This window comes from Bos indicus, chromosome 1 (genome assembly GCF_029378745.1).
Source record: "Bos indicus isolate NIAB-ARS_2022 breed Sahiwal x Tharparkar chromosome 1, NIAB-ARS_B.indTharparkar_mat_pri_1.0, whole genome shotgun sequence".
NCBI lineage: Eukaryota > Metazoa > Chordata > Mammalia > Artiodactyla > Bovidae > Bos > Bos indicus.
The window spans coordinates 126,412,271-126,424,563 of NC_091760.1; the positions used below are offsets into that span (position 1 = coordinate 126,412,271).

The 12,293-nt window shown below is 46.3% G+C and overlaps 1 protein-coding gene across 1 annotated transcript; it reads left to right on the forward strand.

Annotated features, from left to right (window-relative positions):
• The first annotated feature begins 565 nt into the window (after positions 1-565).
• Positions 566-11,726, forward strand: PAQR9 (progestin and adipoQ receptor family member 9). The gene is made up of 2 exons (XM_070793608.1): positions 566-914; positions 1,277-11,726. The coding sequence occupies exons 1-2, from the start codon at positions 912-914 to the stop codon at positions 2,564-2,566; spliced, it is 1,293 nt and encodes a 430-aa protein (XP_070649709.1). The 5' UTR covers positions 566-911; the 3' UTR covers positions 2,567-11,726.
• The last annotated feature ends 567 nt before the right edge of the window (positions 11,727-12,293 follow it).

A 12,293-nucleotide genomic window follows, 5' to 3' on the forward strand; every position in this document is an offset into this window, starting at 1 on the left:
TGCTAAATTATGCATAAAGCTTTTTCCAGGCCACCCCTCCCAATCTCCACGAATTCGTCTCCGGTCTCTTTTCAATTAGGGCTAGAACGCACCTCCTCCCTGAGGTCTTCCGTCATCAACATCCACTGCTTATAATCAGCCCTTGCGACTCGGGCACAGCTCTGCTTGGGAATCCCTTCTTAATAAATTTCTCAGATCATTACAGGCTTTCCGAATCCCCTGGTCTTCATCTGAAATTTTTCATTAAAATGCTGAGTTTGAGCATCCCGCCCTGAGTTGTAGGACTCTGGGCTCCAAACAAGATTCCTAGTTAAAGACACAGGAGCACGGGTGGGCTGCGACCCCCGAGGGCTGGTGATCACGACCACAGGCCAGTTTAGAGGGCCGTTCGTTTGAATCGGACAAGGACGAAAGGAGATTGGTGACGCACCTGAATAAGTCCGCTAGACGAAAGGAGATAAACTAACGCTTGACATGGTGCTGAGAGTGAGAACCGCGCGCGCGCGCGCACGCACGCACACACACACACACGCAAAGAGAGGAGCAGTCCCAGGTATCTGACAACGACACGGCCTGATCCAGACGCGGCCTCAAAGTCCCCAGATTGCCGGAGCGCCCCCGCCCGCTCCCGATATTACGGTCGGCGCATCCCTGCGCCCTGCCCCGGCTCGGACTCGCGCGCCGCTCTCCCCTCACCCTCTTCCCCGCCTTCTGCGGCCGCAGCTCCCCGCCCCCCGCGAACGCGGCTCCCCAGTGTCCTCTCGAACGCCCGCGTGGCTGTCGGGTTTCGAATCCCGAAGCCGACCCTCGCCCTCGGAGCGGGCCGCCGAGTCGCTGGCGCAGCCTTTGGCCCCAGCATCAATCATTAACGGGCCAGCTCGGGCTTCGGCGACCCGAGGAGCAGGGTAGGGATGGTACGGAACTCGAGACCGGGGACAACTCTATCCCCCGAGGCGGCCGCGAAACACTAGCCGGGGAGGCCCCCGCCCTGCCTCGGTGCTCCCGTCCCTCCCTCCCTCCAGCGCCTCCGCTCCCCCCATCCCCGCCTCCCGAGCCGGGGGCGGCGGCGTCTGCGCCCGCACCGCGCGATGCCCAGTCACCGCAGCAGCGCCGCTGCCGCCGCAGTCAGTCGCGCCGCCGCCGCTGCCGCAGCGCGGGCGGCCGCGAGCCGGTAGCGGGGAGCCTGGCGAAGGGGCCGCCGTGCCCCGCGGACTCCTGCCGGTTGGTACGCGGCTTGAGATCGGTGATTATTTGTATTTATTTCTTTATTTTTTAGGAACGGTTGTTCAGAGGCTCTGGTCTTCTCCTGAACCTGCAGCGACGCCCCCGGCGCGCGCACAAAGGCTCCGACGGCGGCCGGCGGGGACCGGCGTGCGCGCCGGAGCCGGCGCCAGAGGTCGCCGGTGCGCGTCCTAGCCAAGCCCTGGGCACCATGCCGCGGCGCCTGCAGCTCCGGAGCGCGGGCACAAAGGGCCCGCCTGGCACGATCGCGGCGGCTTCGGAGGCCGCCTCGCGTCCCCACGCCTTGGCCTCCGGGGACTCCCCGGCATCCGCCAAGCCGCTGCTGCGCTGGGACGAGGTGCCCGACGACTTCGTGGAGTGCTTCATCCTGTCGGGCTACCGGCGGCTGCCGTGCACGGCGCAGGAGTGCCTGGCCTCGGTGCTGAAGCCCACCAATGAGACGCTCAACTTCTGGACGCACTTCATCCCGCTGCTGCTGTTCCTGAGCAAGTTCTGCCGCCTCTTTTTCCTGAGCGGCCGCGACGTGCCCTTCCACCATCCGTGGCTGCTGCCGCTGTGGTGCTACGCGTCGGGCGTGCTGCTGACCTTCGCCATGAGCTGCACGGCGCACGTGTTCAGCTGCCTCTCGCTGCGCCTGCGCGCCGCCTTCTTCTACCTGGACTACGCGTCCATCAGCTACTACGGCTTCGGGAGCACCGTGGCCTACTACTACTACCTGTTGCCAGGCCTGAGCTTGTTGGACGCCCGGGTGATGACCCCGTACGTGCAGCAGCGCCTGGGCTGGCACGTGGACTGCACGGGCCTCATCGCCGCCTACCGCGCGCTCGTGCTGCCCGTGGCCTTCGTGCTGGCGGTGGCCTGCACCGTGGCCTGCTGCAAGAGCCGCACCGACTGGTGCTCTTACCCGTTCGCGCTGCGCACCTTCGTCTTCATCATGCCGCTGAGCATGGCCTGCCCCATCATGCTGGAGAGCTGGCTCTTTGACCTGCGCGGGGAGAACCCCACGCTCTTCGTGCACTTCTACCGCCGCTACTTCTGGCTGGTGGTGGCTGCCTTCTTCAACGTGAGCAAGATCCCCGAGCGCATCCAGCCGGGCCTCTTCGACATCATCGGCCACAGCCACCAGCTCTTCCACATTTTCACCTTCCTCAGCATCTACGATCAGGTGTACTACGTTGAGGAGGGCCTGCGCCAGTTCCTCAAGGAGCCACCGGACGCGCCCACCTTCCTGGGCACCGTGGGCTACATGCTGCTGCTGGTCGTCTGCCTGGGGCTGGTCATCAAGAAGTTCCTCAGCAACGCCGAATTCTGCAGTAAAAAGTGAGCCTCCTCCTTGGGGGAGGCTGCCGGCTCGCCCACCAGTTTGTTGGGAGTTTCTGTTGTTGGTTTGTTTTGAAGTTTTGTCGTGTTTCCTTTTTTGCTTGAGGAGGGTGCTGCGAAACCACAGGGGGAAAGTCCAGCAAGGCAGGAGGGTCTCAGCGCACCTGGGGCTTTGGAAGAGGGAGGTGGGGCAAATGGGAGGGATAGGGCAGCTGGTTCTTGTCCTTGGAGAAAATTCAGATGGTGTCTGTGGCATCAGGGATTCTTCTAAGGCAGCGAATAAAACCCCCACTAAAACCCCAAACGGTTCGATTTTCCAGTCGTCTTCTCCGCCAGAGGTAATAGCAAGTGACACTTGTGAGGTCAGGCATGGAGTAAAGAGGGTAAGTAGACGAAATCCCTGGGTACTTCCATTTGGTTCTGAGGAATGCTTGGATTTGTCGAGGAATAGACCTTTGTAGAAAATCAGCAAGGAGACACAAACCCAGGGTTTAACCTGCTAGAAAATGCATGGACTGTGAACACATGTTAATTATTTCAAAATGTTTTCTCAGATGTTATTTAAATAGTAATATATACAATGGTTTTTCATAATTTATCAAAGCCTGTGATCTGCACTGAATTTTCTTTGTCATGTAGTTTTGAATTTTGCAGCCCTTCTGCATTGCATACACTTGAACTGGACATCAGGGCAAGCTGCTTGAGAGTTCTCAGCTACTTTTTTTACACAGTATTTTTTGGAGGCCTATGTGTGTCATGATACAACTGTGAATTATTCTACTGTAGGGACTCTGGTTAAACTATTGAGAAGGAGCTAAATGGTTTGTATAGATCCCAGATTCCTGTTTACTTTAATGTATTCCATAAAACCCATCTGAATTTTTTTTTTTTTTTTGCTTTGTTTTTAATCTTATTCTCTCCTTCTCTACTGATTTAAATTGCCACTGGAATAAATGTGCCTTTTGAAGCAATGCCCAAATGACTGGTCCTCAAAAATATCAATGGTTTCTTACATGGGGAGAGCAGTAGGAGTAAGCTTTTCTTACTTGATTGCAAATCAAGGTTTAACATTCCACTCAGGAGGGTAGGAAGATGGTGCTGGTTGTTTTTGGTAGGACCGAAAGTTGCTTACCAGGACATGCAGAACATTTGCCTTCTCTACAAGGAGAAGGAACCAATCCACTATTGTAGCTGTGGTTCCTAATGTAGTCACTGGAGAATGTGACTGTGCCCATCTATCCTTGCTTAAAATTAAAATCATAGTATTCAGGAATAAATGTGGCAGTTGTGTTATGAAAAGTCAGGAGTATGTTACTTGAGCTGTAGTTTAAGCTAAATAAGATGACCTTTCCCTAGTTAAGCACTGAAGTCTCATTTGGGTCCAGACAATGGAAATGAACGGCAGTCACCCTAAGTCATTGAAAAATTTGGGAAACACATTCCTGAGATCCTGTCTGACAACCACATTGGCCAGTGTTACTTAAGATAGTTCTCATAAATGCTATCCTGGTCCTGAGATGGCAACTCTAGATTAACACAAACTAGTGAGGTGATTTAAATGCTTATCACACTTCCTGACAATTCCTTTTGGTGAAGAGCCAAATAAGTCATTGAATGGGGAAGTCTTGACTTCACAGTATAATTTAGATCAAGCACAGAAGGTAGATGAACACTTACCTCAGCACTGGTAGGCTGGTGCTCCTGCCAAGACTGCTGTTTTTGTTTATGCTTTTAATCGCTGCTGTATTTGTAATCAGAGAGGTTCGGCACAGCTCCCTGGAGGAACCAATATCCTTATGTGTTAACTGCACACAGACATAAACTTTATGTATGTCTGTATTTGACTTAGGACCTCTTAATGGGACCATGAATACACTTTGCAAGTCTGCTGATAGGTGTCAGTGTCTCATCTTTGGCAAAGTGCAAGGAGATTCCTGTTAGGTTATGTTACAGAGACTGAGAGTTGTGTGCCTGCCACGGATGTTAATACTCAGCTGTAACTTCATTCGGAATGTGTGTTCAAGGACAGTTGTGGAAATCAGGCTATTTCTGCAGGCAAACTCATTTGCATGTCATTGCTGTCTCTTCTAGAACCCCAAAGAATGTTGGTTTGGAAGCTAGATGAACAGGTTGAGAAGTATTTTGGGTCTTCCTGGTAAAATAGTGATCTCCTTTTTCAGAAGAAACTTTCTAGAGACAGACTTCTAAAAAATATCGATGAGTTTGAGAAATTAAGCCCGTATCTGTTGTTCTAAATTTTTGTTGGCGATCTTCCAGGCTCTCAAACAAAATTCTCTTCTTGCCCTGTGTCTTTGTCCTTAAGCAGAGGCCACTTAAGGATAAAATTATACCCATATCATTTTCAAGTGATTATGATGCATGAGCTCAGTAAGATGACACACTTTTCCCCTGGAAGGTTTCTGCAGGGTAAAGTCTCACTTTCGTTCCCTTTGTCTCTTCCTTCCCGTACTTTCCCTTTCCTACTCCATTTTGGTTTTTTATGTACCACAGACAGCATTGACAAAGGACATTCTGGTGGAAAACAGTGGTTTGGCTTTACTTTGTGTTCCAATAGGTACCCTATACACTACATAAGACCAAGGGATGATTTGTGAAACTATTTATGTTATTTGCTGAATGATATCAGATTTCAGTCAAGGTAAAAGATGATTTTTGAGAATCAGCCAGTATTTACTCAGTCTCCACATTTGCATGAAACTCTCCAGGTGTATTACATATTTCAGGGATAATACGGCAATCACAATATAATTGCTTGTAAAATATTTTTTCATGTAAAATGTTTTTTTTACACTCTCCATGTTGCTACATCCTTTAAAATTCAGTCTTAGTTTATAGTGTTCAGCTGTTCAAAATGTAGCGCAAATAATAAGTCAAAATGCACTCCCTTATCTCTGTGCAACCTATTTCAGCAGTAGAGTTTTGAACCCTATTATGTAATGCATTTTATTTTTACTTGTTAGTCATGATCTAGGTGACATCTCAAGGAGCAGTCATGCCTGGGAAATGAGGGTGTTTGACTTGCATGCCTGTCACCCCGTGGGTTGGCCTCTGGAACTGACTCAGGCTGAGTTAATTGGCCAGGGTGGAGGGGGTCCCCTTCTTTCCTGTCACTCTTGTGTCTGCACCTTCAGGTGAGGAGGGTGACCTTCCCAGAGAGAGGAAGTGAGTTCTTCAGTCATGTCGTGAGCGACTTGTAAAAATCAACGTGATCTTTCCCCCGGCCATATACTTCCTATAAATAGCCCGGGAAGAAAGTGTGGGGCTTCACAGCTGGCCAGAGTGGCCTTCCCATGTTTCCATTCATAAATCCTGCCTGTAAGTGATTGCAGTCAAAACCCATTTCACCTAATTCATCTTACTGCTGCAGGGGAATCATTCTGAAGAATGCAAAATCTGGGGATGGAGATGATTTCTGTAACTTTTTCTGATTTGGTGCTGAATCTGAGAGCTAACAGCAATAATTAGCAGGGATTTTAATCTTCAGATCTCTTCACAACTTGATTTAATATGCACAAAACTCTAGTAGGAGAAAGATACTGTAGAGTTGTCTCCATTTCAGGGTTATACCATTGGCCCCCCAAGGTGACAGAATGTGGGGATGGTTGTGTGCTCAATTATGTTTACTAATTCACATGGCGATGATGCCTGGCCAAGCATATTGACACTAACTGGAAATATATTTTTTCCTCTTTTAATTGATTACCTTATAATTACAAAACAGCAAGGTTAGAGATGGCTGTCCTTGAATTTGGGCTTCCCAGGTAGCACTAATGGTAAAGAACTTGCCTGGCAATACAGGGGACATAGGAGACGCAAGTTCAATCCCTGGGTCAGGAAGATCCCCTGAAGGAGGGCCGGGCAACCCACACCAGTATACTTGCCTGGAGAATCCCACGGACAGAGGAGCCTGGCTGAGTACAGTCCATAAGGGCGCAGAGTCGCACATGACTGAAGTGACTTCACACACACACATCCTTGAATTTAGATTATAATGTTGTAAACAAAATGTTATTATTAACCACTTAAGTACTTTTTATCCTCTTGAGTTGAAGTTGTTGAAGTTCACCTGTTGAAGTCTGCCGTTGCTAATTTCACTCTGTGAGAGTCCTGTGAGCCGATTTTCATTTTTTTGTTCATGTAATGCCTTTAGTGATCATTGAGCACCTTCTGCATATAAGATGCTGGGCCAGGAACAATCCATATCATTACAGCGGTTACCCTCTGCTGGTGAAACAGAGGTAGGAATACTGGGAAAAACCCTCTGACCAGGGACCCAACTCTAACCTTGGCCATAAGCACAATGTCCTAAGCCACTGAGTTTGGTTCTTTTCTCCTATTAGTCTAAGAACAATACATAGAATCTTATTTCAATTAACATCTTAATTTACCCACAATTGATTTCTTTCTTTTTCTTTCTTTAGTTTTCTTCCTTCCTTCCCTTCTTTTCTTTCTTTCTGATTCTAGGTCTGTGTGAATATTATAGGTAAAAATAACTAGAAAGTTTAATGAATAATCCAGGTGAAGGGAGATAAAGCATATGCACAAAGAATTGAAAAATTTGTCATCACTACTAATTAATGAAGGTAATTAATAAATAACAATCACTTTTGGAAGGTTCATAGTGTTCATATCACTATGAAGTAAGATTCATCCAAAGTGCCTAGACTGTGATATTATTAAGTGTGCATTTCATAGATAGTGTAATTAATTTTTTTAATGTGAACTTAAATGCTTATATCTCCAAAGATTAGCTAAGATTAACTAATGTTCTTTAGCTTTTCCCCTCCTTTAGGTGTGTTGTAAACTATGTACCTTGTTTCAGAAAAAAATTAACCTGGGGAAAATTATCTAGAAAAAAATATCAGATGTGAAAAAGCTAGGAAGAAGCATGGGAAAGGAAGAATGAGGAGGATTCGATTCACACAGTCAGAATGGGACAAGTTTAATTACGGACAGTTTTGCCTGAGTTTTACATTTTGTCCCTAGAAAAGCATGTGCATTCCCAGGGCGTTCGTGCTCATATAGACAGATGAAGAATTCTGTTTGTCAGTCTGACCACATCCTGTAGGTTTTGACCTGAGCACAAGCACCTCGGTATATTTTAAGTAGCACATGTAACCGTGGCTTCGTGTCTTTAATTTGTCTCCATAAAATTAGGACATAAGGCAGAAAGGCATGAGGGGATAGCACCAGCCAATTTTTAATCACCTTTTGAATCATTTTCTTGAAGGACTGCCAATACTCTCTGACATATATCTAACAGAAAGCGAACGAGTCTAGACACACTGAAAAAGGAAACAATCATTGGTGGAAGCTTAGTACTGCTGTACTGTGTTGTGATAATCTGCATGTCTTCCTACGGAAGAGTTTATCCTTCAATATTATGAATAACTGTTTCTTACTTGTGAAAATAGATGTCCACTCTTCTTAGTCACTATTCCAAAAGCCATTGCAAATTTTTGTCGTCATTAGAAAAGGGACAAATGAATTGCATTTCTGGTTTGCAGATTTCTAACCAGTTTGTGGACTTTTTGTTCCCAAACAGCTTCTTCAGAGTCTGTCAGTGAGTTGCAGAATTAGAGTGTTTATTTATAGGTTAGAGGCCAAGAATGCTGATTTGGCTGTTAATTGTGGCAGGATGTGACTTTTTAAAGCTCTGAACACATACCTAGATGCAGCAGAAATGCTCACATATTGACTGTTTAACTCAGTGAAACACAGCTTTGGGTTTGAGCTTTTGAAAATGTTTCCAATGTACTATGCTTCTAAATGCAGAAGCTTCTAAATGCACGACCTTCAATATTTTTTGTTCTTGAACAATCTCTGAAAGCTGTTCCAAACATGGCATTTCTTGAATGTGTAACATTATTCTCGAATGTGTAAAAGTGGCTGGCCACCTTTCTCATGCCTTATACTCCACCTAAAATATGCAATAAGCACTCAAGCAGGAGTCGGGGGTGGGGGGTGTCTTCGGATGGTTTTTTAACCATCCTGAAGAAACGGCCCTTCTCCTCACAGCTCACCACAACCTTGAGAAAGGACCCCGTGTAAATAACCCTTGTTTCCAGATGAAGAACAGGGACACATTGATTTTATTTCTTCTTTTAGGTCAATCTCTAGTTAGATAGCATGATCTGTTTGTAGTATGCTGGATGCAAAAATGAAAATTAATAGGCAAAATTTTTAGAGAAGTATTCTAATTTTATATTTAAATGTTTATAATAGCAATTTGTTTGTAAAAACTGGCCTTAGCACACAGATGAGAACCAGCGCTTTTTGGAAAGCCTCATCTTTGTCCTGGGAATTTAATCACCTGGAGCTCTTACCCAAATGATAAAGACCTAGGAGGTCTTGAAACATGTAAATAGTGTATAGTTTAAAGATGGATAAAAATCATTTTCTAAAACAGAAGAAAACAGGTCAGCTATGTTATAGGTGTGTCACTAGGCTGCATTTAAGTCTTTTCAAAATTCTATTATAGTTAGAAATGTCATTAAATGCACTCTTCCAACAAAGCTGGACCAACAGATGGTCCACTTTTCTACCAGGTTTGTTTCCTTCTATGGAGGCTATGAGCAAAACTAAGCAACTGAAGACCAAGGCAATACAGAAATGAGGCCCAGTTCACGTTGATGAGGGTTCAATCATCAAACGTAGTAGGCTTGTGGATAACATAGCCAGGAAAACGTGCAGCCCTGGACACTCCGCTCCTGGTTTCTCTGGAGCAGAAAGAAGAATAAAGCCTCATGCCATCCAGGAAAAGGCTCTATTTCAGGGATAGGGGAGGATACCGTGCCCACTCTTCTCTCTAAATAAAGCACGTGCTAGCTCTGAGCTCTGTCCATTTCAGCCTTCTCCCAGACTGTGTCCACCACCCTCAAAGCCTCCACTTGCCACAAACCCAGCCTTGAAGACAAAAGGTTTCTAAAAGGATTCCATGTGTATTTAGGCCTTCTCAAACCATCTGCCTTAGGAGGTTCATCCATTTCTAAAGTAGGCTTTAAGTACAATGACTGCACTCAAATTTACAAGGATGCACAACCCGCAGGTCCCCATCTGCAGTCATTAATCGAAGGGCCGTACACATTTCCCCCTCAGGTCAGAGGCAGAGAGGATTTACCAGTGACCAAACAGAGACCTCCTGGTGTCAGTATTTTTTAAGTTCATTTAATGGTGTTAATGGAGGAAGGGGAGAGTAACGGAAAATGCAGGCATGAAAAAAGACACTGAATAATGTTTTTCCACTGCTTGTTCAATTAATTCTTCTTAAGCGACCTTAACTCCAGTCACCACCTACATCCTAAACAGCTGTGTTTAGCTAGCTGGCGAGGCTTTCTCAGGGTGTGTGAACAGGGACTACAGTATGGTTTCAAATCGTTGGTGAATTCTCCCAGAAAAGCATTATTTAATCATAATCCCATATGACCTGATACATTAAGCAAAAATAGTCCATAGAAATAGCTATCACTTTGTCAGTTCTGTGCATGTAGCTGAACAAAAATGAGTCATGTTTGTTGTATAATTCGCCATGATTTCAGTTTCTTGAGACGTTTGTTCCCTATGATCTTGAATATGAAAATCTGTATAAATAACTATGCATTTTTTGCTGAAAAACAAATGTATTAAGAATAAATTATTTGTAAGCATCATGTTTAGGACTGCATTTGTACATTCTCTGTATGTTCAGAAGACAACCTTCAGCAAACATTCCTAAATTCATGGCATGTATGACCCTAATATGGAGAAGGAAATGGTAACCCACTCCAGGATTCTTGCCTGGAAAATCCCATGGATGCAGGAGCCTGGTGGACTATATAGTCCATGGGGTCGCAAAGAGTTGGCCACAACTTAGCAACTAAACAACAACAATGGCACTAATAAACATAAGAAAAGACATTATCCTTTTTATAGAAATGAACAGGCAGATGGGAAAATGGTAGTTTGTCCTAAAGAAGCACTCTTAGTATATTACTTTTTTTTAATTAAAAGATTTATTTATTTATTTTGGCTGCATTGGGTCTCAGTTGCAGCATGTGGTATCTTTTAGTTGTGGCATTTCAAGTCTTCATTGCAGCATGTGTCTAGTTCCCTGACCAGGGATTGAACCCGGGCCCCCTGCATTGGAAACAAGCATCACTGGACTACCCGGGATGTCACCTCTAGTGTGTTACAATTTGAGTTAGATGAAAAAATTCACGAGTTATTTTGAAGCCATATTGTCTAAGAAAATACATAATCCAAGTAATGAAGCTTTTCCTTACACCTCACTATTTTTCAAGGGCACATGTAGTCCATGGATTTCTATGCCAATGCAACCTGTCCCAGAACCCTGTGATGTGTTTGACTTTGCATCATCTCCATCCCAAATAATACTAGCAAGGGAGACCCAACTTCAGTTCTCAAGCTCTGAGATTGTAAAGTCCTTAAATCATGTTGACTCCTGTTTCAGGTAGGGGTTTTTGGTTATTAGGAACAGAAAATTCTCCTCTCAGGACTGAGGGATTCCCAGAATGCACAAAGCTGACCAGCCAGACCTCAAGAAGGACAAAGAACAGGACAGAGCTTAAGATCCCAGCCGGGAGCTCCTGCCCCCAGCCAGCAGCTCTCCAGGGAGAGAGAGCCAACTTCAGCTGCTCTCTGGCCCTGTTGTATCTGTTCCCAACTCACATTCCTGGGAGGGAGTACTGATTGGCTTAACCTAGCCCAGGTCACATGGACTCCTCTAAGGTAATAGGGTACCGGCGCTTGTGATCTACAGCCCTTTCCAGGACTACAAGGAGGGGAAAGTTCAGTTCCCCAAAGGAAGGGGTGATGGGCAGATAACAACAACAGCTGTCCACCTCATCATCCATCCCCTTGGCCCTCTGGTGCACAGGCATACCTCTGTAATCCTAACTCGGAGGGAGCATGAGGACAAGGACAAGGGGAGACTGAAGGTTTGGGCTGATGGGCACTGTGTAAAGCACGTGCCCAAGCTGGCACTGTGTAAAGCACATGCCCAAGCTGAGTGTCTTACCCACGCAGGGTTCCTATCCAAGTTCTGAAGCAGCTGGTTACAGAAGGAAGGAGGAAAATACATGCCAGCAGACCCAAATGATAGCAACCACAGCCCAGCATATGGCTGGCTAGCCTACCCTCTTCTTTCCATGTATTCTTGGCTTATGTAATACAACTGTATAATCTAAGTGTGCTTGCCCCCTTTCCTAAAATCAGCCCCAAGTCCTGGCTTAGAACTGCAGCTGGCTTCCAGCACCCAGGATCTCCATGTGATATGAATGCCTCTCAGTGATTCGTTCAGCTACGCCCTGACTAACTGTAGGCAGAGAAGAATTGGATCACTGAGAGGCAAACTCGCACTCACAGTGTCATACCACTTCTAATAACATACTGTCCCAGCAATACCTGACAGTCATCACCTCCCAGGACTGGAGGCCAGGTCCTCCATGAGCTGGTTGTGGGTTCCTCAGGTTCTGTGTGCTGGGAGGAGCTCTGAATGCCTTGCTCCAAGGTCACTCTATTTTTGCTGTTCAATACCTCTTGAGCCAGGGCTTCCCAGGTGGCACTAGTGGTAAAGAACCTGGCTGCCAATGCAGGAGATACAAGAGACATGGGTTTGATCCTGAGTTGGGAAGATCCCCTGGAAGAGGGCATGGCAACCCATTCCAGTATTCTTGCCTGGAGAATTCCATGGACAGAGGAGCCTGGCGGGC